Raw genomic sequence first — 25,791 nt, forward strand, 5'->3', positions numbered from 1 at the left:
GAATGACCATGTGATCCCACCAGTCTGTGCTTGTGGCTCTGGTCCAGAAGCACCTGTCTACATATGCAAAAAGAAAAGGAGTACTTGTTGCACCTTAGAGACTAACCAATTTATTTGAGCATAAATAAATGCATCCGATGAAGTGAGCTGTAGCTCATGAAAGCTTATGCTCAAATAAATTGGTTAGTCTCTAAGGTGCCACAAGTACTCCTTTTCTTTTTGCAAATACAGACTAACTCGGCTGTTACTCTGAAACCTGTCTACATATGGGGCATCAGCAGCTATACCAAGCGTTAATGAGCAGAATCAGCCAATTCAAGTCTGCCATTCCTGGATACTTCTTCACCTCCATCATAAACTACGTCAGGTGCCTTTGGTGGGTCATAAAATGCTGCCGAAATGTCCGCCTGTTTCTTACAGAAGCTCTGCCCATTTCCTGACACAGGAGTGAAAATGCAAGCAAAGAAGTTCTTCTAAAGGTTCCTCCTCCATGTTGCTGCCTCCGGTAGCTGGGAATGCACTAATCAAAATGACTGCTCAGCAGGCTGTGTTGGCGAGCTGTTCAAACTTCCTGTAATGTCAGGATGGACCGTCAAGTTTTCCCACAGTGCACCACAAAGGGCTAGAGAGTGACCACATTTTGGTGGGGGCTAAGGAGTCTGGGATATGGTTGGTTTGACTAGGGTCTGTGTACTGCAGCGTGGATGCCAGAGCCCCAGGTTCAAGCCTGGGTTAGAAAATTCCTAATCTAGGGTTAACAATCAGTGTAGATGCTCAAGCCCTGTGTGTTCTCTAACCCAGGGTCAGCTGACTTGAGTCCCATTAACCCCACTTGGGCTTATATTACAGTGTAGACATACCCACAGAAGGCCAGGAGCAATCTGGGCCGATTGCCAAATATATCCTGATGCTGAAATCTTCCTCTCCTCCGATTGCATGAATTCAGGAGGGGAATATCTCAAGGTCTCAATAAGGAGGTATATGAAGTTAGAAACTTTGAACAGGGTGCATGAGTCGAGGCTGTCTTGAAACCTCCTCCCTTGGTCTCTCACCTGGAAGTTCTGCCCTGTCCAGTGAGCCACAGCTCAATATCACCAAAATGAAGCATTAGTGACCCAAATGCCTGGAGCAGAATACACTTGGCAGAACCCTAGGCTTCAGTGGTGATGTTGTCTATACATGAAGCAGCCTCCTGGGCTTACTGAAGGCATGGGAAAAACTGAGTTTTTGCCAACTCAGGCAGTGCTAGCAATGAGTCCTGGCACTTGATATTCTTGGCCAACTTGAGCTTCTGCTTTGAAGGTTTACCCACTCTGAAGCACTTCAAACATCCTTTTGTTGGATTTACAAGAGTTTCCCTGGGGGTGGGAGGCCCTCAAGGAGTTGGAGGTGCCCCCCACCTTTCTCAGGACCCAGGTTAACACCTGGAGGCATATCTGGCACTTCCTGTACAACATGGATGACTCTTGAGGCAGACAACTAAACAGAAATGACAGTCTGTATTCCACAGTGTTACACTGAGGTCATACCTCCCTCCCACAGAATTTCCCAAACCCAGAACTGCAGAGATATGATTCTTATTCCCTCTGAGGGCATTATGTGTTGTGCACCCTTTCTCCCACTTTCCCTAGCTACATGAACTTGGGAAAGAAAGAAATCCCAAGGGTCTGATAAATTCAAGCTGGCAGGAGCAGACACAAGCAGCAGCCTCAGCAGGTTCTGCAGGAGGAACTAATGGACACTCATGGTATCATTAGAGTGCTTTCCACAGTTTTTACTCTGTATATTCTCTCTTCTGTGCTGATAGGCTGAAGTGACGAGACTGCGATGCAGGGCGGAAGAAGCTAACAGCCATTCTCCACTTCCCCTGCTCTGTCCTCCTCTCGTGCCCAATCTTCCCAACTTCCCTCAAGTTTAAGGACCCTATCTTCCATTCCTTTCTCAAATATTCACTTAAGCAAAATTATATCCTAAAAGAAGTGGAGTGAAGATACACAGGTTTGAAAAGCAGCTGATTGTGCAGTGAAGTTTCTCCCTCACATTTACATATTATGGCAAATAAAGCTCATTTGTTATATTTATATATTAATGGGTAGCTTTTTAAAACATGAATTTTCCATCATAGAAAATAAGAGTACAATGAGATGCTTTTATATATTATACGATAGTCCAATTTTATATGTATTATATTTATATTATGTACACACACACCAAGCCTAATCATTTCTTCACCATATCATTGATATAAGTAGGAATGGCAGCAGAAGGCTTAAGGGAAGCTGCTTCTTCCAATCAGGAAGAAATGTTACAATTATAGGTATTTTAAAAAAATATGAAACTACTCTAACTCTACATCACAGTCAGTCGCATTTTAAATAAATGAGGGTACTGAGAACAAATTACAACTTAGAGACTACATTGCTATTAGGAACCATTATGGTTAGCATGAACTATTCAACTGAATTTTGAAAACCTACATTTCCTTGGTATAACCACCACCTATGAGAGACAAATTGAGATTGCTCTAGTTCCTAAGGCAAAAGTGATGTAGACACAGTATCTTACCATCCAAAGTAGACTGCAGTGGTCCTATTCTTCCCATCCTTCTGACTCTCCAAACGTGTCTGGCTGATGGCACATAAAGCTGTGTAACCTAGTAAATTAATAAACCTTGTAGTTAAACATTTCCTATTAAAGATGCAAATAAATACATGTTTAAATAGTATGCTGATGAGTCCACAGCAGTTGTGTTGGAAAATCTAAATTGTTATTAAAATTATATTCAGCTAAAACTAGAGTGAATGCAATGTTAAGATAGAAAAATCAAGAACTCAAAAATCAGAACGTGATGGGGGAAAGGTAAGCCTTAACTCTGCCTCATCGTGGTTATGACTTAAAGTATGGTTGTAAAACACTGGTGAAATACAATATACAGTATAATTCACACTACCAATTACTGTATATCACATACAGTAAATTACAGTACTTAACACACATTCTTCAGTTATAGTTTGTTTTTTTAAGTGTCAAATGAAAACTCATTCCTTTCAGCATTTCTGTGAAATATCCAGGCACAAGATCTTAAATAAATAAATAAATAAAATAAAATGAAATGAAATAAAATTAAATAAATAAATAAAAAGCAAGCAAGCAAGCATGCATGCATGAAGACCTGGACCATTCCAGAAATTTAGATTATCTCAAACTTTGGGAAGTTTCAAGTGTGTAGATCACATAAAATAAACAGAATTTTTAATTGTGCACGCGCAACACTACTAGCTGCTAAGAGTTATACAGTGAAAACTGCTGGACCAGTTTACTTCAAATTTGGCTTGTTTCTTAGATCCAAGCCTTCAACTGTTCCAGTTATGCTTGAGCAAATTTTTGACTGGTATATTAGTATTCCATCTCTAACACACATACACACACTCTTCAGAAACAACAGGCATGATTTTGCTTTAACTTTAAAGGAAATAAAGTCTCTCTCTTTTCACACAACAAACAGTCAACCTGTGGAACTCCTTGCCAGAGGATGTTGTAGAGAGCAAGACTATAACTGGATTCAAAAAAGAACAAGATAAGTTCATGGAGTATAGGTCCATCAATGGCTATTAGCCAGGATGGGCAGGGATGGTGTACCTAGCCTCTGTTTACCAGAAGCTGGGAATGGGCAACAGGGGATGGATCACTTGATGATTGCCTGTTCTGTTCATTCCCTCTGGGGCACGTGGCACCGTCCACTGCCGGAAGAGAGGATACTGGGCTAAATGGACCTTTGGTCTGACCCAGTATGGCCATTCTTATGTTCTCTTCTAGGTTGAGAACATAAGAACATTTTTATTTCAAAAGCAAAACTTGACTGCTTCCACTACAATTCAGAGAAATCCTCTTTCAGTGAAGTAATTCTTACCATAATGTATATTCCTTATAGTGAGAAGAGGCTCACTATGACCCAAATTGTAATTTGCCCATTCTAATATATCGAGACAATTTGGGACTTGCATTCTCCTTTCACTATAAATAGAACATTACTACATCCAGGGTCACTGTAAGTAGGGTCCACTTTACAAATTGGTAATACGACTACATGTAACATCTTCTGATTAGCTGCAAGACTAACGAGAGATGTTTCAGAGAACAGCAACATATGTCTAGATTTTAAACTAAGTTAATTCCTGTGCAATATCGATGCCACACTTGAAAAGTAATTCTCATACCTCATAACAAATATCTGACTATGTATTACAACATCATATAATTTAGTCTTGCACTAGCTGTTACTAGTGTACATACTGCAGGTCATTTCTTTCTTCCAAGAAAATCTGATTCCTTGTATTTGGAAGTTTAAATATATTTGATAAAATACAGACAAGATGGGGAAACTCAAGGTAAACATCTAAAATGTTGTGTGAAGAAACATTATTGTTACCTTATCTGCTTTAATGTTTTCTTGCTCTGACAGCCAGTGATTTGGTGGACAGAAATTTCTCCTTGTGTCTCTAGATTTCAACATTTTCACTAAATTAGTGATGACCTAGATGACAGAAACAGTTCTATTCAATATGAACTAGTCACTAAATGAAACCATGCAAAGGAAAGGCAATTCTTCAAAGCAAATTTCTAAAGAAGTCCTGTAATAGTGGGTCAGGTTAAATTATTTTTCCCCCTAAATAACACTACATTGTTCTTATTACTAAATACTTTAGAAGACGAGATTAGCAATTGAGATCTGGCCATAAATCACCACCAGAATTAGTTTACTGAAAAGTGGTTCCCCTTCTGCAGATCACAGAATATCTCTAACGTATAAAAAAATTATATGCTAACTCAGGAAGGCTAAAAGTAATCACATCAGCACAAAATAATTTCCTTCTGTAAGATCATTTATTAAAAATAAGAGCTAATTTTAAGTATTTATACTGTGCTTATCAAGGTACCTGAGCACTTAGAATATATACAAAATGTATAAGATTTTAAAACATTTTTACATTAAGCATCATATCACCTGTCCCATATTCTAAGACTGAGTATACATTTCAGGCTGACAGCTTCAATTTTAGATTAGAAAAATTGTTTTTTTAAGAACATTCCCCATTTCTTCTTCTCCCACCCTGCCCCGCACCAAACACATTTTTCACAGACACCAGATACTGATCTAATATAAAAAAAAATCAATTATATTTAGTCTTGAAATTGTATAACTCCAATCTTCTCACCAAAATATTTTATATATTCATACATATTTATTTAAAATTGCTTAATTTTTGTCAAAAGAGGTAAGGCCATTTCAATATCAGATGGTCCAAGAGGATAAGAGTAGAGGTAAACACAAAAATCGATATTTCAATATATTTATATAACAAAACAAGGAAGCTGGGGAAAACACTTATCCTGGGCACTAGGCACCTCTGACAATTTAAAAAATATAAAGGACACATCAGCAGCTCCCCCAAACCAGAAAATAACCAGTCAGAAATATCAAGTCAAACAGTACCTTTACAATACCCTACTGCACCCACAAATATCACCCCGATCACATCCCTCCTACTCCCAAATCTGGGTACAAATATTTGAAGTGACTTAGTAACCTGACCCAAATATATGTAATAAACAAATGGAAGGACGCATTATACTTTTACAGAAGAACTAGCCTAAAGCAAGTTACCAAAGCTACCACAAGTAGGAATACACTTTGCCACTTAAAATTATAGCACTTGAAAAACAAGTAGAAGAAATGCACAGACAGTGCTTTCAAGGTATTTCTTGCTGAACCACAGTCTTCATGGGCAGGTGTCAAAAGCAACAAAGAACTTAATGGACCTTCCAAAGAGCTTTGTCTCTAGATACTAAACAAAGGACCTTTTAATATCCAGTTTGCAAAGGAAGGTCCTGCAGGTTGGAATAAGTCTGAAAGAAAATGCTATTAGGAGAACTGTTTGATTACACAGGAATTCTTTCATCATCTTGCCCTTGTAAAATTCGATGCAGGCTAGATGAGCCATTCAAGTTCTGAGATTCCATTAGCCGCCGCCACCCCCAGTTACAAAATCTAGAAAGAAATCTTCCATGTGAAGTAAAAGGATGTGTTAATAAAAAAATTTAAAAGAAGCTTAAAGAAGACTGCATTAAATTAGCTGGGACTGGAGTTACCCCAACAAAATGTATTGGATTCTTTAAAATGAAAAGCACAATAAACAAAAAAGATTCCTTTGAATTTGTTTATATTTTTTAAAAAAATACATAAAAATGGGAGTTTCCTTCTAATAATGTACCAGACACAAGTATCAGTGTAAATTAAAGGTCAGGAAATGTAGTTTTTGACTCTACTGTTTTAGAATAGCCAACTCAGAACTTAGTACAATATAATCAACTACTTAAGTGTTTGAAAAACTCCTGTTTTTGATTCCACAGAAAGGCTTGGAATTCTAAATGCATCAAATCATATTTTGACAGATATTTCTATTTCAATGTTCATATAATAAGAAGAGAGGCATTCTCCTGAAAGGAAAGAGGTCAGATGGTTCCATGTGTCAGATCTTGCCACTTCTAAGGCCCCAGTTATGCTCACGCTTAACTTTACTCTGAGTAATCCCATTCATTCAAATTGAAACTACTTACATGCTTATCGTTAAGCACACCTGCATTTGCAGGATTAGGACTTAAATGTCAGTATTAAATATTGCATACATGTGCTTTCCATTAACATTGATGGAGGTGGAACATGGAACACATACAAAACAAGTTAGAGAAATCCAGAACATAGTTCATAGAGAAGACTATATATACCCTATTTTCTTAGCTATGGCATTAGGAACCATTAATCTTTTCCCATCTTTTATATAATTCAGAAAAATGAAAGGAAAAGCAAATAAATATTTTCTCAATAATCACAATCACAGAATTATACGACTAGAAGGGACCTTAAGAAGTCTTCTAGTCCCGTTCCCTCCACTGAAGGTGGGACTAAGTATTATCTAGACCAGTGGCTCTCAACCTTTCCAGACTATGTACCCTTTCAGGACGCTGATTTGTCTTGCGTAGCCCCAAGTTTCACCTTACTTAAAAACTATTTGCTTTACAAAATCATACCTAAAAATACAAGTGTCACAACACACTATTACTGAAATATTGCTTCTTTTCTCCTTTTTTGCCATATAATTATAAAATAAATCAATTGGAATATATATTGTACTTTCATTTCGGTTTATAGTATATAGAGCAGTATAAACAAGTCATTGTCTGTAAGAAATTTTAGTTTGTTCTGACTTCGCTAGTGCTTTTTATGTAGCCTGTTGTAAAACTAGGCAAATATCTAGATGAGTTGATGTACCCCCTGGAAGACCTCTTCATACACCCAGGGGTGCGCGTACGCCTGGTTGAGAACCACTGATCTAGACCATCCCTGACAGGTGTTTGTCCAACCTGCTCTTAAAAATCTTCAATGATGGAGATTCCACAACCCCCCTAGGCAATTTATTCCAGTGCTTAACTATCCTGACAGTTAGAAAGTTTTTCCTAATACTTAACCTAAATTGCTCTTGCTTGAAAACTTATGTCTGCCCTCAGTCTTCTCTTCTCCAGACTAAACAAACCCAATTTTTTCAATCTTCCTTCATAGGTCATGTTTTCTAGACCTTTAATCGTCATCGTTCCTCTCTGGACTCTCTTCAATTCATCCACATCTTTCCCTAAATTTGGTGCCCAGACTGGACACAATACTCCAGTTGAGGGCTAATCATCGTGGAGTAGAGCAGAAGAATTATTTCTCATGTGTTGCTTACAAGACTCCTCCTAATACATCCCAGAATGATGTTTCTTTTTTTGGCAACAGTGTTACACCGTTGACTCATATTTAGCTTGTGATCCACTATGACCCACAGATCCCTTTTCACAGTACTCCTTCCCACTCAGTTCCCATTTCTATGTGTGCAACTGATTGTTCTTTTTGCATTTGTCCTTATTGAATTTCATCCTATTTACTTCAGACCATTTCTCCAGTTTGTCCAGATCATTTTGAATTTTTATCCTATACTCCAAAGCACTTGCAACCCCTCCCATTTTGGTATTATCTGCAAACTTTATTAGTGTACTCTCTGGGACATTATCTAAATCACTGATGAAGATATTGAACAGAACTGGACCCAGAACTGATCCCTGAGGGACCCCCCCTTGATATGCCCTTCCAGTTTGACTGTGAACCACTGATGATTACTCTCTGGGAACAGTTTTCCAATCAGTTATGCACCCTCAGGATAGTAGCTCCATCTAGGCTGTATTTCGTAGTTTGTTTATGAGAAGGTCCTGCGAGACAGTATCAAAAGCCTTACTGCAGTTAAGATATACCACATCTACCGCTTCCCCCCATCCACAAGGCTTGTTACCTTGTCAAAGAAAGCTATTAGGTTGGTTTGACAGGATTTGTTCTTGACAAATCGATGCTGATTGTTACTTATCACCTTACTATCTTCCAGGTGTTTGCAAACTGATGGAGCAAATAATTAAGCAATTATCTTTCTGCATACAGAAGTTAAGCTGACTGGTCGAATTCCTGGGGTTCTCCTTATTCCCCTTTTTATAGATTGGTACTATATTTGCCCTTTTCCAATGCTCTGGAATCTCTCCTGTCTTCCACTACTTTCTGAAGATAATAACTAATGGCTCAGATATCTCCTCAGTCAGTTCCTTGAGTATTTTAAGATTTGGTTACACTCATGTAGCGCAAGAGTCTATTATTTGATAAGCTATTCCAATTTCTAACTTCAGCATTTTACTACTTTTTTTTTTTTTTTTTTGAGAAACATACTGCTCACTTTTCTTTACTGTAAATCAGTGCAAACCAAGTGTCAAGGCTGGACGGTCTCCTTTGGAAAAGACCTAGTGCCAGACACTGAAATCCTGCCAAAACAAGGTGAATTTCAGCCTTGACTGTAAAATTTTATCAATAAATTAGTCATGTGTTTGAAAAGTAAACAAGTGCTGTTTTGTTATTAACCACATTTCTAATCAGAACTAGAGACTAAGATATCTTTAAGATTTACATTTATAATTCACTTAATAGACAAAACACAAACTGCTGAGAACAGTATGGGTAAACAGAAAAGTAAATAAGTTCAGATAATTTTTCTGGAGTCTAGTAGCTGTCTAGAAAAGAATAATTTTTTGAGTACTGTATACACAACTATTATCTTGTATGAGAAGACAAGAATTCAATAGTTGCTTGAAAGAAAACAAAATGTTAACACAATTTTATCATAACTGCAAGTGAAGGAGAATGATTAAATAAGATAAACTAAAAGGCACAAATAGAGGAAGACATGATATAAACCACATACATAAAAACGTCCAAAATGCTGTCATTCCTAGTAAAATAGAAATACTGGCGTCTCAATTTGTGACCTTTAAATTGAAAGTTTATTTGGTAATTTAAAGACAAGTAATTAAATTAAATTGTGCAAACATATATTAGAGCAATCTGCACAAATTATAAATTCAGTGATGCATTAGGACTGTATTCAATGCAATCAAAACATTATCAGTTACTCTCACTGCTACTAATGCTCATAATGCTCATGCTCATAAGTGAAATGTGTTGTAAAATCAGGCAGAATGGGCTGGATAGAGGCTATCATAGACTTGTAGAATGAATAAGCATTCCTTAATTAGCCCATCAGGTTAAGTGCAAGCATTAATGGGCCTTTCCTAAAGTCTAGCATGACATCTTTCTCCAAACATGGCCAAGAAGAAAGTTCCATTAGCAATATTAATACAAGCTTAGTTGATCATTTTCATTCAATTAACTTCTTTCAATTAAATAGATAGCTTGACAAAAGCAGTGATAAAAGACCTGAAGGGACAGCTGATGACTCGAACTGAACATTAGTGTGCGAGAGGTCACCAGTATTAAACGGACTGTAAATCTAGCATTCAATTTGGAAAATGCATTTCTTCTGCTCCCACTCCTTTAATGAGCAATTTTAGCTGACTAGATGTGTTTGCTGCAGAAATTTCATGGCAAGTCAAGTACTCTTCCTCTCCCCCCCGCCCCATGGTTATATTCTTAGGTTTTTTTCCTGCCAACATTCTCAGCTTTCCGTAATTCACACCTTCGGTTTCCCTGGGTAAAACGGGGTAGGAAGGTATTGGTAGTTATTTAAGAACAACATACATTTAGGGTATGTCTACAGTGCAATGAAGCACATGCGGCACAGCTGCAGATGGCCCGGGTCATCTGACTTGGTCTTGTGGGAATTGGAGCTGTGCAGCTAAAAACTGTAGTGTAGACATTCAGGCTCTGGATGGAGCCTGGGCTCTGAGACTCTCCCCATTGGGAGGGTCCAATCCAAGCCTGAACACCTACACTGCAATTTTTAGCCACGTAGCATGAGCCCCACAAACCCAAGTCAATTGACCTGGGCTCTGAGACTCAGTGCTACAGGTTGTTTATTGCAGTATAGATGTACTCTAAGTCTACTTCACTGGACTGATTCACTACTGCATTACAGCAGTTGTCCACCACTGGTCTTGATGTAGTTGTGAAATTGGTGTAAAAGCAGTGAATATCAATCTCACAAGTCTGCAGGTCAGCACGGCATTTAGTCATAGAATCATAGGACTGGAAGGGACCTTGAGAGGTCCTCTAGTCTAGTCCCCTGCATTCATGGCAGGACTAATTATTATCTAGACCACTCCCTGACAGGTGTGTGTCTAACATGCTCTTAAAAATCTCCAGTGATGGAAATTCCATGACCTCCCTAGGCAATTTATTCCAGTGCTTAACCACCCTGACAGTCATGAAGTTTTTCCTAATGTCTAACCTAAACTGCCCTTGCTGCAATTTAAGACCATCGTTTCTTGTCCTATCCACAGTGGCTATGGAGAACAATTTTTCTTCCTCCTCCTTGTAACAACCTTTTATGTACTTGAAAATTGTTATGTCCCCTCTCAGTTCTCTCTTCTTTAGTCTAAACAAACACAATTCTTTCCATCTTCCCTCATGCAGTCATTTCCTATTGTGTACACGTGCAAACTCTAGTCGAGGCCTAATCAGCACGGAGTAGAGCTGAAGAATTACTTCTTGTATCTTGCTTACAACACTCCTGTTAATACGTCTCAAAATGATGTGTGCTTTTTTGCAACAATGTTACATTGCTGACTTATATTTAGCTTGTGATCCACTATGACCCCTAGATCCCTTTCCACAGTACTCCTTCCTAAGCAGTCATTTCCCATTTTGTATCTGTGCAAACTGATTGTTCCTTCCTAACCCTTAACATTAAGCATGTGAGCAGATCCACTGCTGTTAATGGAACTTCTCACAAGCTTAAATTAGCCATGTCTTGCTGAATTGGGCCTCAATTAATACTCATATTCTATACTAACTCCCACATAAGTCAATTAAAATATGAAACGAACTCAAGTCATGTCAAAGAAAAAAAGCTAAAATTATTTAATTTACAGTCACCAAAATGACATTGTTATTCTGTGTACTCTTAAATGCAGAATTCACATTAAAGCAAATGTTATTTCCAAATTCCACATTTCCTGAAGATAACCTCTGAGATTGAAGTATAATTGTGAAACAAACTGCAGCCAAATACTGTTATGGTATATGTCAGTAGAAACAGGTCTGAAAGTCTTGTTTAATCTGTAACTGAAAAATAACATCCTGTACCTTAAACAGTTGAATCCATCGTTTTTGTTCTGTTTGTATACATTGCTGCATTTCTGTATTTGTTGTAACTCCAACACTTCTAAATGCTGCAATATATTCCTCACGAACTTCTGGCTTTGTTTCTGGGTAAGCCAACTTGATGATTCCTAAACATGCATCTCGAAGGCAGCGTGATAATATTACCAGCTCTTCTAGTGTAAAAGGCATCATTGATGATTGTCTTTGACCTACAATTACATAAAACTACAAGGTTACATTTTTAAAATAGCATTTCTAATCAATTTTTTCTATATTTATATAATTATTCTTTTACTCTGTTGTGCAAAAACAGTAGTCACACAATAGAGAAAGGAGACGCACAAAGGAAACAAAAGCTACAAAACATAAGAAGTTGGCAAAAATTAATGAATCTATCAGACATTTTATTATTACAATAGTACTGACTTAAAATTACAATGAAATGGATATTAACATGCTCACTTAATTTTTGTACTACATACTTAATGTTCAGTTAACAGCCTGCAGACCCAATCTTCATGGTCCTTACTTTACTCCTGGAGGTATTCTGCGCCAAAAAATTAAAAATTCTGCAACAAAAAATTAAAAAATCTGCGCACAATATTTTCAAATGCTGCAAAATTCTGCATATTTTATTTTTCAAAATAACACAATATAATCACACCAGTTTCAGTGATTTTTGGTCATTTTATTTCAAAGTACCTGTCAGCAAGTATGTCTGTAACAATACAGACAACAACAAAAATTCAGGAAATGTTTTTTGACAAATAGATTCCTTACTAGGCATATTAATAGAGAACTCTGAGTAATAATTCACTTAAACTACAATACAGAACCGTATTCCCGCACCCCTCAAAAGCAGTGCAAAGGCTTGGGGGAGTCGGGATAACGGAGGAGCTGAGGGAGAGAGAAGTACATTGCTGAGAAGGAGCCTGGGTGTGAACTTGGGACAGCTGTTGGGTATGGGTGGGAAAAGTATGGAACAGGTTTTTTTCAGGGGATGGAGGGATTGTTAGGGAGCTTCCCCCATGCAGACGCTGGCTGACCCCTAGCCTCTCCCATTCAGGTCAGGCACATCTGCCCCTGACCCCATGTGTTCCTGCACCCCCATGTGTCCTTGAACCTCCTGTCCACATGTGTCCCTCCACCCCCACTCCCCCATCCCAATGTGGCCCTGTACCCCGTCCCTATGTGGCACTGTACCCTCTCCCCTTCCCCATATGTGTCTGTGCCCCCACCCAGCCACTACCCTGTCTTTGTGTGTCTATACCCACCTCCCCTGTGCCTTTGTGCCCCCACTCAGACCTCTGCACCCCCTCCCCCATCACCATGTGGCCCTGAACCTCCCTCTTCCCATGGCCCTGTGCCTCCACTCCCATTCAGCCCCTGCCCCTGCCCCAGTCTGTCCTCCCACACTAGCCCTTATGAGCTCCCGTCTGACCGCCCCCAGCAGCCCCACGCTGTCTGTCTCCCCATAGCCCGTCACCTGACGGGCGCTATGAAGAAGGCAGGCTCTTTCTCTTCCCTAGCTGGCTGGGAGCTGCTGCTGTGTTCTATCGCCACAGAGCCCTCTGGTGGGCAAAAGGCTTAACTGCAGCAGTTATTTTCTGATGGAAGCTGCTGTTGTTCTTGCACAACCGTGCCCTCTGGTGGGAAAACGGTGGAACTGCAGCAACATTTTAGCAGAAGCTTTTTTCTGAGCAAAAAATTAAAAATATGCATGGCTCATCAATTATGCACGTGTGTAGTAGCACAGAATTCCCCCAGGAGTAACTCATGCAAAACTCCTACTGAAATCAACAGGAATTTCAAGAGAGTAAGGTCTGTCAGATTAGATCCTAAAGAATGCTTGAAGCTCTTACCTTCTATAGGGTCACCAAAGAATTCATTATCATGTATAGAAATAAGTGAATGACTAAACAAAGAACTAAAAAGGTAGAAGAGTGGAATGATCCGACTGGAATCTTCTAAAGACATTGGTGATCCCCTTGATATTACTTGAAGCAGTGGGACCATAGACCTTAAAATATAAAAATCAAAATACAAAATCAATTAAATGTTTCCTTTTAAAAAATGCTTTAAGCATCATCAACGTAGCCAAAATATTATTTAAAGTACTATAAAGTTTGCAGTGTTCTAGCCATGTTGGTCCCAGGATATTCAAAAGACAAGGATGGTGAAGTAGTATCTTTTATTGGACCAACTTCTGCTGGTGACAGAGACAAGCTTTTCAGCTTACAGAGAGCTTTTCTTCAGGTATGGGAAAGGTACTCATTGTCACAGCGAAAGGCAGGTCTACACTTAAAACGTTGCAGTGGCACAGCCACGGTACCACTTCAGTGAAGACGCTACTACGCCGACGGGAGAGCTGCTCCCGTTGGCATCTTTAATTCACCTCAGCAAGAGGCGACAGCTATGTCAATGGGAGAATTACTCCTGTCAACATTGCGCTATCTACAGCGGGGGTTAGGTTGGTCTAACTGCATCATTCAGGGGTGTGGATTTTTCACACGCCGAGAGACATAGTTATACCAATGTGAGTTTGTAGTGTAGACCTGGCCTCTATTCATGGTGGAGAAGATTGTTTAGTATAAGGAGTTAACATGTCAGAGACTATTCAAGGTGAAGTGGGCAGTTAACACCTCTGTAGTTCTAAAACTAAAGAGGGATAGTGGTTAATAGTCTGTTGTAATGAGCCATAAATCCAGTGTCTTGACTGAGTCCATGATTTTTATTGTCTGACGAAGTTATGAATTTAAGCTTCCAGGCTCACCTTTTGAAGGTGTTGTGAATGCTTCTTTTGAGGATGAGGACTGAGAGGTCAGATATGGAGTGATCATTTTGTGAAGAGTTTGCCCACGAGTAATATGGTGTTTTGGGGGTTTTTTTATCTTTTTTCTGTGAGTTCATTCGAGAGCACAGTGATTCACCCACATAATTGGTACTGGGGCATTTAGTGCACTGGATGAGGCACACAAGCTAATAAAGCTTAGTCTTAGTTTAACATCTTATATGCCCTCTGTTGGAAACTATATCCTGCCTGAGCAAGATGGAATGATTATTTATAGGCTGTCAGCGTTTTGTATCTGAGTGCTTAACAAATACAATTACCACACCCCTGTGTTATCTCTATTTTAGAATTGTGTCTTATTTCTGGTTTAGAACTGAAGAACAGAGGGAAAAAGAGATTAAGTGACTTGCACGCTACCACACAAAAAGACTGTTACAGCTGGAAACAGAATTCAGATCTTTAACACCCCAGCCTTGGGCCTTAGCCACAATACCATCCTTCATCCATGAGATAAACCTGATAGCCTAAAAGGTCTTTTCCACCTCTAACTACTATGACCCTATATGAAGAGTCCTCTTATGTTTTATGGTAATTAAATGCATCTTAAGAATAGGCATAAAAGATACACCAGCCTGCAGCATGACTCTGGAGAAAGGTAGCACAGAATAATGAAATATTTTGAATATAAGTACTACACTGCAATTGGAAACTGATACAAACTGAAATAAAGCAATTACATGCTTAGAAAATATGACTATAAGGCGCACCAGGAATTGTTAAAGAGGAATTGTTAGTTAAAAATCTAACTAAATACTAATAATCTTTATCACACTAACTATTTATAATACAAGAGAACACAGTTCACTGAGAGAATTTGCAAATGCAAGAAGAACAGAACCAGAGGTCACTATGGGCAGTAAGAAAGAACTGAGGGAATTTGGGGTCAGTTGGCTCTTTATACCAACAGCAGCAGCGCATGGCAGCAGAGGGTGCTTGAGCCATCCTGATGGGTACCACTGAGGGGAAAAATTTCCAGCACCTGTGCACGCAAAAAGCAGAATGCACATGTACAATCACTAGAAGAAGAAAGTATGGATATTGATAAACATTTGTGCAATGATGCTATAAATCTCTGCACTCTGGAAAATAGCTGTCAACCAGATTATGGGATTATAAATACTGTACCAGTATTGAAAAACAAGCCACACAGCCCTTATCAGAGAATTATGTAACTAGGGCACGAATTACACATTTATGCATTAATAACTGCATAGATTTGCTGCATTCTGACTGGTTTAGACTCCTCTTCAGTTATCATACATAATAATGTAAACCCTGAAGTGCAGCTGTGTAGTTATATTTTTCCAATTTATTTAAAATTGTTTCTTTTAGTATACTTGCATTGCCATTATGAAAAATATTCTATTGCACAAAATTAGAACATAAACTTAGAACACCGTTATGGGTGTTTAAACAACTTTTTAAATATAACCAGTGTTAGTAACAACCTGCACACACATAAACTGCTCCTAAAACCTGGTGGCATCAAGGAACATTGTGGGGGAAGAGCAGAAAGGCAAATGGATGCTAATGAGCCATCTGCCATTTTACCTATAATCACAGGAGCACATCTACAAAGGGAGTTAGGGTGTGGATCCAGGGATATACTGTTCTCCACTGCTCACTATCTCTATCCTGTGTATCTGGCCTCTAGACTAGTCTGACATTCCTCAGGTTGAGAATAACCCACATATGGGGCAGAGCTCTTCTTAGATTCCTGCTTCAATTTGTCTAGAAAGTACTTTTAATGTTTGATCACGTGAACTGGCATAACAACAACAAAACTTCAAATGTCATCATCAATATTTTTAAAATAATAAAGCCATTTGTATTCTAAATAAAGACTAAGTCAATTGAAGTCAATTGAAGTTTTGACTGAGTAAGAACTAAGTGAAAACTTTAGGGTTTTGTTTGGTTTTTGGTTTGTTTTTCCTTCCATCATATTTGTCCACCATACCATTAATTCTCTTTTCCTTTTCATAAGACATGCTATATTATGAAAAGAGCTCAATTATAGAAATGATATAATACATACCCTGTAATCATTCGTGTAGTCATTGAAGAGATTAGATACCAAAGATGCCTCAGGAATCTGGCATTAAATGCTAAACTGTAAAGAAGCCTAAAAGAGAAAAAGCAAATATATTACTGAAGCAAATGAAGGTTGTCACACAAGAAAACCACAATATTTCTATCATGCCTTTCAAATCAAGCATTCCCCAAACTGATGTACAAAGAAATATAAATTAAGGTAATTGTAATATATATATATATATATATAAACATTACAAAGATTTTTAACTGTTAAAGAAAGGGAGTAATAATGCCATAAGGTAAAATCCAGTAATTCTGCAATGAGAAGTGCACAGGTAGACCCTGCATTAAAACCTGCATCACATTGCAGTACTGAGGCCCAAATTTGTACAAAGGAATGAGGCACACATTAAACAAACATTACATGCTTCAAACCTCTGAGTTACTTTATGAGTAACATTATAATGGTGAGGTGGGAAACTGACAGGTCACTCTGTGTGGCTTAATTAATCTTAATTAGCAAAGCAAAATTGATATAGATTGTTTTAAAGTACAAAATTTTTATCTGAAAATAGATTAAAACGTCTTATGAATAGCTAATCTCCACAAAAATAATAATTAGTTTAAAAAATCTAGTACACTTATTTGTGTGTGTGTTCAGGTGCAAGTTATGGAATTAAATACATTCCTTTTTTAGAATCTAGCATAACAATTAAATCCAAGGGACAATGTTTGTTCTCAGATATACAAGTATTCTCCTTTTAATTTAAGAGGAGTTGCATCCGCCAGTGCATATACATTTAAAGGCAGAAAATGGCCCTCAAGTATTTTACAGATGTAATTAAAACTTGGCGTGCCCTTTCACAGATTAAAAGTATCATCCTTTGAAGAATCTCCAGTTACAGGTAAGTAATCACCATTTCTTCTTCAATTGATGATCCCTATGTGAATTCTACATGTGGGAGATTAGTTAGCAGCAGTCAATCAGGAGGGGGTGCGAGGATGCAGATGGTATGGAAGTCTGTAATACTGCCACTCCCACAGGCCTGTAGTTTTCTTGCATCTGTAAAAGTCATCTGCATCAATGCACAATGTTTTGTAAAGGTGGGGATGGAAATCCTGGTAGCCACTCTACATATATCTAGTAAGGGTTCATCTTGCAGAGATGCCGCAGAGGTTGCTTACACTCTGGTGGAATGGGCTTTCACCTCTGTCAGGGGAGAGTGTGAGAGGAGGAAAAATACGTGCTAGATGGTAGAGAAGAATAATGCAGCCTGACATTCACTTAGAGAGTCTCTGTGCAGACAGTGGTTGACCCGTTGATTGCTCTGCCAGGACAACAAATAGTCTAAGTCAGTGGTTTACAACCAGTAATCTGCAGGTCCTGGGGGTACACAGACTATGTCAAATATTTCCAAAGGGGTCTGTACCTCCATTCAAAAAATTTGTAAGGGTCCGCAAATGAAAAAAGATTGAAAACCACTTGTCTAGGTATCTTTCTAATTGCTTTCATTCTCTGTAGAGACATGTATAGGGAGTAATTTGTTGGAGAAAAATCAACATAGTTTTTGTAAAGAGAAATTATGCCTCATCAATATGCTAGAATTCTTTGAGGGGGTCAACAAGCATGTGGACAAGGGAGAATCCAGTGGATATAGTGGACTTAGATTATCAGGTTGAGCCTTTGGTGAGGATTTACAAGGTTCCTCACCAAAGGCTCTTAAGCAAAGTAAGCTGTCGGGGATAAGAGGAAAGGTCCTCTCATGGACTGGTAACTCGTTAAAAGATAGGAAACAAAGGGTAGGAATAAATGGTCACTTTTCAGAATGGAGAGAGATAAATAGCGGTGTCCCCTAGGGGTCTGTACTGGGATTAATTCATAAATGATCTGGAAACAGATGTAAACACTGAGTTGGCAAAATTTGCAGATACAAAACTACTCAAGATTGTTATGTTCCAGGCAGACTGTGAAGAGTTACAAAAGGATCTCTCAAAACTGGGTGACTGGGCAACAAAATGGCAGATGAAATTTAATGTTGATAATGCAAAGTAATGCACTTTGGAAAACATAATCCTAACTATAAATATAAAATGATGGGGTCTAAATTAGCTGTTACCACTCAAGAAAGAGATCTTGGTGTCATTGTAGCTAGTTTTCTGAGAACGTCCACTCAATGTGCAGCAGCACTCAAAAAAGCAAACAATGTTGGGAATTATTAAGAAAGGGATAGATAAGACGACAGAAAATATCATATTGTCGCTATATAAATCCATGGTACACCCACATCTTGAATACTGCATGCAGATGTGGTCACCCCATCTCAAAAAGGATATATTGGAATTGGAAAAGGTTCAGAAAAGGGCAACAAAAATTATTAGGGGTATGGAACGGCTGCCGTATAAGGAGCAATTAATAAGACTGGGACTTTTCAGCTTGAAAAATAGACGGCTACGGAGGGATATGATGGAGATCTATAAAATCATGACGGGTGTGGAGAAACTAAATAAGGAAGTGTTATTTACTCCTCCTAACACAAGAATTAGGGGTCACCAAATGAAATTAATAGGCAGATGGTTTAAAACAAACAAAAGGAAGTATTTCTTCACACAACACAGAGTCCACCTGAGGAAATCTTTGCCAGAGGATGTTGTGAAAGCCAAGACTATAACAGGGTTCAAAAAAGAACTAGGTAAATTCATGGACGATAGGTTCATCAATGGCTATTAGTCAGGATTCGCAGGAATGGTGTCCCTAGCCTCTGTTTGCCAGAAGCTGGGAATGAGCCACAGGGAATGGATCACTTGATGATTACCTGTCATTCCCTCTGGGGCACCTGGCATTGGCCACTGTCGGAAGACAGGATACTGGGCAAGATGGTCCTTTGGTTTGACCCAGTATGGCCGTTCTTATGTTAAGTCTTCTCTCTTCATCAGAAGAATACAGTTTCGGAAAAGATACCAGTAAGTGGATGGTTTGATTCGAAATTACTTTAGGGATGAATACTGGTTCGAGGCAAAGAGAGATCTTTTTATGAAAAATGGTATTTGACTGATCTGTCGTAAGTGCTCCCAGCTTGCTCGCCCTTTTGGCTGATGTGATGCGGACTCAGATGGCAACTTTCATTGAAAAATGGGACACAGAACAGGTGGCTGTTTGAAAGGAGGTGTTGAGAACTGAAAGGATGAGAGAGAGTGAGGTCCCATTTTAATGTTGGTCTCAACACTGGTGGGGAAGTTCTAATGAATCCCTTCAGGAATCTACTTATTGTTGCATAGGTACTGACAGTATGAGCCTCAACTGGAGAACGAAAGGCACTGATGGCTGTGAGGTGGACCTGTAAAGAACTGGCAGAGGTGCCCAAGTTCTTAAGGGTGAGTAGGTAATCTAGAATAAACAGGAATCCCAGTAGACTCTGGAGAAAACTGGTGCTATTGTGCCCCAGAAGAGAAACATTTCTATTTGGCTGAATAGCAGCTCCTGATAGAATCTTTCCTGCTTTGTCTGAGGATGGAGTGGACCACTACCTAACATGAGCACTCCACATTCAATACCCATCCAAATATTAAGCCTTGAGTTGTAGAGGTCCTGGGCTGTGGTACCTGGTTACATCATTGTATTGAATCGGTAGATCTGGAAATGATCTATAAACCGGCATTCCTAAACTTCAGAGAAAGTCCAATTTATAGTCTGGTTCCGCGGGGCCAACAGGCTCCGTACCTGGCAACATGTCCTGCTGCTCCTAGGCGGAGGAAAAGCCACAAGGGGTTCAGAGTGCAGGAGGGGGTGTGTGATGCAGGCTCTGGGACAGATTTTGAGTGCAGGAGGGGGGATTGGGGCAGAGGGTTGGGGCACAAGAAGGATTTTGGGGTGCTGGATCTGTGGGGCGCTCACCTTGGGCGGCTCCCCGCAAACGCAACCTGTCCCTTCTGTTCCTAGGTGGAGGCGAGGCTATGCAGTTCTGCGCACTGCCCCCACACGCAGGTACCGCCCCCGCAGCTCCCACTGGCCGCAGTTCCCAGCTAATGGGAGGTGCGGAGCGAGTGCTCGGGGTGGGGCAGGGCGGGGGCAGAGCTGCCTAGCCACGCCTCTGCCTAGGAACAGCATTGACAGATCTACTGCTTGCCAGGAGCCACCCAAGGTGAGCGCCCCCTGGATCTGGCACCCTGAAACCCCTCCCGTGCTCCAACCCCCAGCCCTGCACCCAAACTCTCTTCCTCTTAGTAAAACGGAATTTTTCACTTACCAGCACTGCCCCATTGCCCCAACATTCCAGACTAAAAAGCTTTTACTGTACTTGGCAGGGTCGAGTCCAAGTTAAAATGGAGTCCAGGTTCTAACCCACCCACCACAATCCATAGCCAGCTAGCCTGATTTAAAGCACCTCCAAACCCAGGTGAGACAATTTTCTGTGTGGGTGGTAAGGGGATTTTATGGTTAAAACCCAGGTCTATCTCTAATATGAGAACTGTGAAATTTCAGGGACTGTTTTAGGCATCAATGAGCAAAATCCTATTGATTTTGGTGAAAATACAAAAAACTAAAAGAAGGGGGGTTGCAGGGAGTCCTTGAAATAGAATGGAATGGGAAGGGAAGGTGGAACACAAGGAGCTGGAGGGGGGGAGAGATGAAGGAATGCAAGGAGCCCCTTGTGTTCAAATATGGATTTTACTCATGAGTTAAATCAGCAAGAAGGAAACCTTGATTTAAATAGTTAATTTTTAAACCTTGTTTTGCATTTGTACTTTTGTAGTTATTTTGTACTTTTGTACTTTGTAGTTATTTTCATAGATTCATTCTCTTTGGTTGGTATAACCATTAAACATGCTGATCTGCAATCAAACACAGAGTCATAGAATGTAGGACTGTAACAGACTTCAATAGGTCATCTAGTCTAGTCCCCTGCACTGGGGACTAATACTTAGTCAAGTATTATCTAGACCATTTCCTCACAGGTGTTTGTCTAACCCAGGGGTTCTCAAACTTCATTGCATTGCAACCCCCCTCTGACAGGAGGGACGAGGAGTACTTGTGGCACCTTGGAGACTAACAAATTTATTTGGGCATAAGCTTTCCTGGGCTAAAACCCACTTCATCAGATGCATGGACTAGAAAATACAGTAGGTAGATAGATATAGATATAGATATATACACAGAGAACATGAAAAGATGGGGGTTGCCATACCAACTCTAATGAGACAAATCGATTAAGGTGGGCTATTATCAGCAGGAGAAAAAAAACTTTTGTAGTTATAATCAGGATGGCGCATTTCAAACAGTTGACAAGAAGGTGTGAGTAACAGTAGGGGGGAAAATTAGCATGGGGAAATAGTTTTTAGTTTGTGTAATGACCCATCCACTCCCAGTCTTTATTCAAGCCTAATTTGATGGTGTCCAGTTTGCAAATTAATTCCAGTTCTGCAGTTTCTCGTTGTAGTCTGTTTTTGAAGTTTTTTTTGTTGAAGAAATGCCACTTTTAGGTCTGTAATTGAGTGTCAAGGTAGATTGAAGTGTTCTCCGCCTGGTTTTTGAATGTTATAATTCTTGATGTCTGACCTGTGTCCACTTACTTTGTTGACTCATATTTAAATTGTGATCCACTTTAATCCCCAGATCCTTTTCTGCAGTACTCCTTCCTAGGCAGTCATTTTCCCTTTTTGTATTTGTGCAATTGATTATTCCTTCTTAAGAGTACTACTTTGCCTTTGTCCTTATTGAATTTCATCTTATTTACTTCAGACCATTTGTCCAGTTTCTCAAGATCATTTTGAATTCTAATCCTGTCCTCCAAAGCACTTGTAACCCTTCCCAGCTTGGGAGCATCTGCAAACTTTATAAGTGTTCTCTCTCTGCCATTATCCAAATCATTTATGAAGACACCAAATAGAATAGGTCCCAGGAATGATCTCTATGGGACCCCACTCGATACGCCCCTCCAGCTTAATTGTGAACCATGGATAACTACTTTTTGAGTATGCTTTTCCAACCAGTTGTGCATCCAACCTTACAGTAGATTCATCTATGCTACATTTCTCTAGTTTGTTGATGAATCATCATAGGAGACACTATCAAAAGCCTTTCTAAAGTAGAGATATATCACATCTATTGCTTTCCCCTAGTCACAAGGCTTGTTATCCTCTCAAAGGATATTAAGTTGGTTTGACATTATTTGTTCTTGACACATTCATGTTGACTATTACTTATTACCATATTGTCTTCTAGGTGCTTACAAACTGATTATTTGCTCTATTATCTTTCTGAGCACCAAAGAGAAGCTAGCCAGCCTATAATTCCCTGGGTTGTCCTTCTCATTTTTATAGATAGGTACTATACTGCCTTTTGACAGTTCTCTGGGATCTCTCCCATCCTCCATGATTTCTCAAAGATTATCGCTAGTGGGTCAGAAATCTCTTCAGCCTGTCCCTTAACTATTCTAGGATGTATTTTATCAGGCCTGGCAGACTTGAGGACATCTAACTTGACTAAGTAATTCTTAACTTGTTCTTTTCCTGTTTTATCCTCAGATGCTATCCCATTTACACTGATGTTCACTATGTTAGTCATCTAATCACTACTAAAAAAATATTTGGTGAAAACTGGCAGGAAAAAAAGGCATTTAACGCTTCAGCCATTGCTGCGTTTTCTCATATTGTCTTTCTCTCGTCACTGAGTAAAGGGCCTACCCTGTCCTGGGTCTTCCTCTTTTGTCTAGCATATTTGTAAAATGTTTTCTTACCATCCTTTATGTCCCTAACTAGTTTAATCTGGTCTTGGCCTTTCTACATTTTGGTCCTACATGCTTGTGTTGTTTTTTCATATTTATCTTTCATAATTTGACCTCATTTTCACTTTTTGTATGACTATTTTCTGAGTTTCAGGTCAAGGAAGATCTCCTGGTTAAGCCAGGGTTGTCTTTTACCTACCTACCTTCCCTCTTACCCATCTTTCCTATGCACTTAGACAGTTTGCTCTTGTGCCCTTAATAATGTCTCTCTAAAAAAATTACCAACTTTTTTCTCTTAGACTTGTTTCCTATGGAATTGAGTTTGCTAAAGTCTGCCTTGTTGAAATCCATTATCTTTATTTGGCTATATTTAAAGATAGTCATTCGATTTGGTACTTCTTTTTGATTTAAGTAATCATATAACTTAACATACTTTTTACATATTTTTATGTTATGTTAGAAACTGGTGAATGGCATTTCTTATTTACTACATGATAGTTTTGTACTCATGATTTGTGTCAAGATGTGTTTGGGTGGACACTGGAATTCAATAAATTGTACAGCACTGCCCTTTTAATATGGCTATTTGTTAGTTAAATAAAACTACCTTAACTCCACTAGATACAGAAGGGAACATAAATTAAACATGTTTTGCATTTAAAATTAACTGATTTATTACACAAAGGAAGTATTATCTGTAGTTAATGAATTGACACATTGGTTTTGGTCACCCTGGGCCAGCTTTTCAAATCTATTTCGGTGCCTAAAGATGTAGAGAGGTGCCTAGTGGATTTTCAAAAGCGTCTAAGCAGCTTAGCAAAAAGAAAAGGAGTACTTGTGGCACCTTAGAGACTAACCAATTTATTTGAGCATGAGCTTTCGTGAGCTACAGCTCACTTCATCAGATGCATACCGTGGAAACTGCAGCAGACTTTATATACACACAGAGAATATGAAACAATACCTCCTCCCACCCCACTGTCCTGCTGGTAATAGCTTATCTAAAGTGATCATCAGGTGGGCCATTTCCAGCACAAATCCAGGTTTTCTCACCCTCCACCCCCCCACACAAATTCACTCTCCTGCTGGTGCTAGCCCATCCAAAGTGACAACTCTTTACATAATCAAGTCGGGCTATTTCCTGCATAAATCCAGGTTTTCTCACATCCCCCCCAACCCCATACACACACAAACTCACTCTCCTGCTGGTAATAGCTCATCTAAACTGACCACTCTCCAAGTTTAAATCCAAGTTAAACCAGAACATCTGGGGGGGGGGGGTAGGAAAAAACCAGAGGAAACAGGCTACCTTGCATAATGACTTAGCCACTCCCAGTCTCTATTTAAGCCTAAATTAATAGTATCCAATTTGCAAATGAATTCCAATTCAGCAGTTTCTCGCTGGAGTCTGGATTTGAAGTTTTTTTGTTTTAAGATAGCGACCTTCATGTGATTGCGTGACCAGAGAGATTGAAGTGTTCTCCGACTGGTTTATGAATGTTATAATTCTTGACATCTGATTTGTGTCCATTTATTCTTTTACGTAGAGACTGTCCAATTTGACCAATGTACATGGCAGAGGGGCATGGCTGGCACATGATGGCATATATCACATTGGTGGATGTGCAGGTGAACGAGCCTCTGATAGTGTGGCTGATGTTATTAGGCCCTGTGATGGTGTCCCCTGAATAGATATGTGGGCACAATTGGCAACGGGCTTTGTTGCAAGGATAAGTTCCTGGGTTAGTGGTTCTGTTGTGTGGTATGTGGTTGTTGGTGAGTATTTGCTTCAGGTTGCGGGGCTGTCTGTAGGCAAGGACTGGCCTGTCTCCCAAGACTTGTGAGAGTGTTGGGTCATCCTTTAGGATGCTTAGGTATCCGAAATCAATGGGAACTGAAATCAATGGGAGTTAGGAGCCAAATCTGCTTAAGTGCTTTTGAAAAATCCTACTACTGTCTGCCTCTTTAGGTGCTTAAATATATTTGAAATTTGGCCCCATGTCCTTCAAGTTTTTAGAATTAATAGGTCTGATTCTTTCTCACCTCTTTTTTATTCATAGATTGGAATGGGAAAATAAGCTTTTCTGCTTTTTAAACTCCAAACTAATTGCTGGTGCCTCCTTGTGGCCAGTGTCCCAGTATAGGTACTCCGGAGGGAAGTGATACAGTGATCTCATTAAATGGATTAGTAAAGGATAAGGGAGCTGTTCTTTAAAGGAGCAGAAACGGTGTTCGTGGCTCCTATGGCAGGGAGCCAACCCACAACTTAGTCCTCATTCAAGGGGGGGTCCCAGCAGCAGGATGGCTGGGGACCAGGAATGGTAAAGGCAGAGGGCTGGCAGCAGCCTCTCCAGGTATATGTAAACAATTATGGAATTACCTGCACTGGACACTTTTATCTACCAGGTACTTACAGACATTTAGGAATACAGTTGCGGCCTAATTAAAATACACCCAGTGTCTCCTGTCCTCCTTCTGGCGTTGCCGGACAACAA

At 39.5% G+C, this 25,791-nt stretch overlaps 1 protein-coding gene across 1 annotated transcript in view; it reads right to left on the bottom strand.

Annotated features, from left to right (window-relative positions):
• UBE3C (ubiquitin protein ligase E3C) overlaps window positions 1-25,791 on the bottom strand; it is a 173,717-nt gene that overhangs the window by 80,421 nt on the left and 67,505 nt on the right. Inside the window, exons 11-15 of the mRNA XM_048837621.2 lie at window positions 16,576-16,662; window positions 13,552-13,709; window positions 11,672-11,898; window positions 4,430-4,534; window positions 2,566-2,653 (exon numbers count right to left, since the gene is read on the bottom strand). Of these exons, the coding sequence (XP_048693578.1) occupies window positions 2,566-2,653; window positions 4,430-4,534; window positions 11,672-11,898; window positions 13,552-13,709; window positions 16,576-16,662 (665 nt within the window). The remainder of the gene's footprint in view (window positions 1-2,565; window positions 2,654-4,429; window positions 4,535-11,671; window positions 11,899-13,551; window positions 13,710-16,575; window positions 16,663-25,791) is intronic.

Source organism: Caretta caretta, chromosome 2 (assembly GCF_965140235.1).
Source record: "Caretta caretta isolate rCarCar2 chromosome 2, rCarCar1.hap1, whole genome shotgun sequence".
NCBI lineage: Eukaryota > Metazoa > Chordata > Testudines > Cheloniidae > Caretta > Caretta caretta.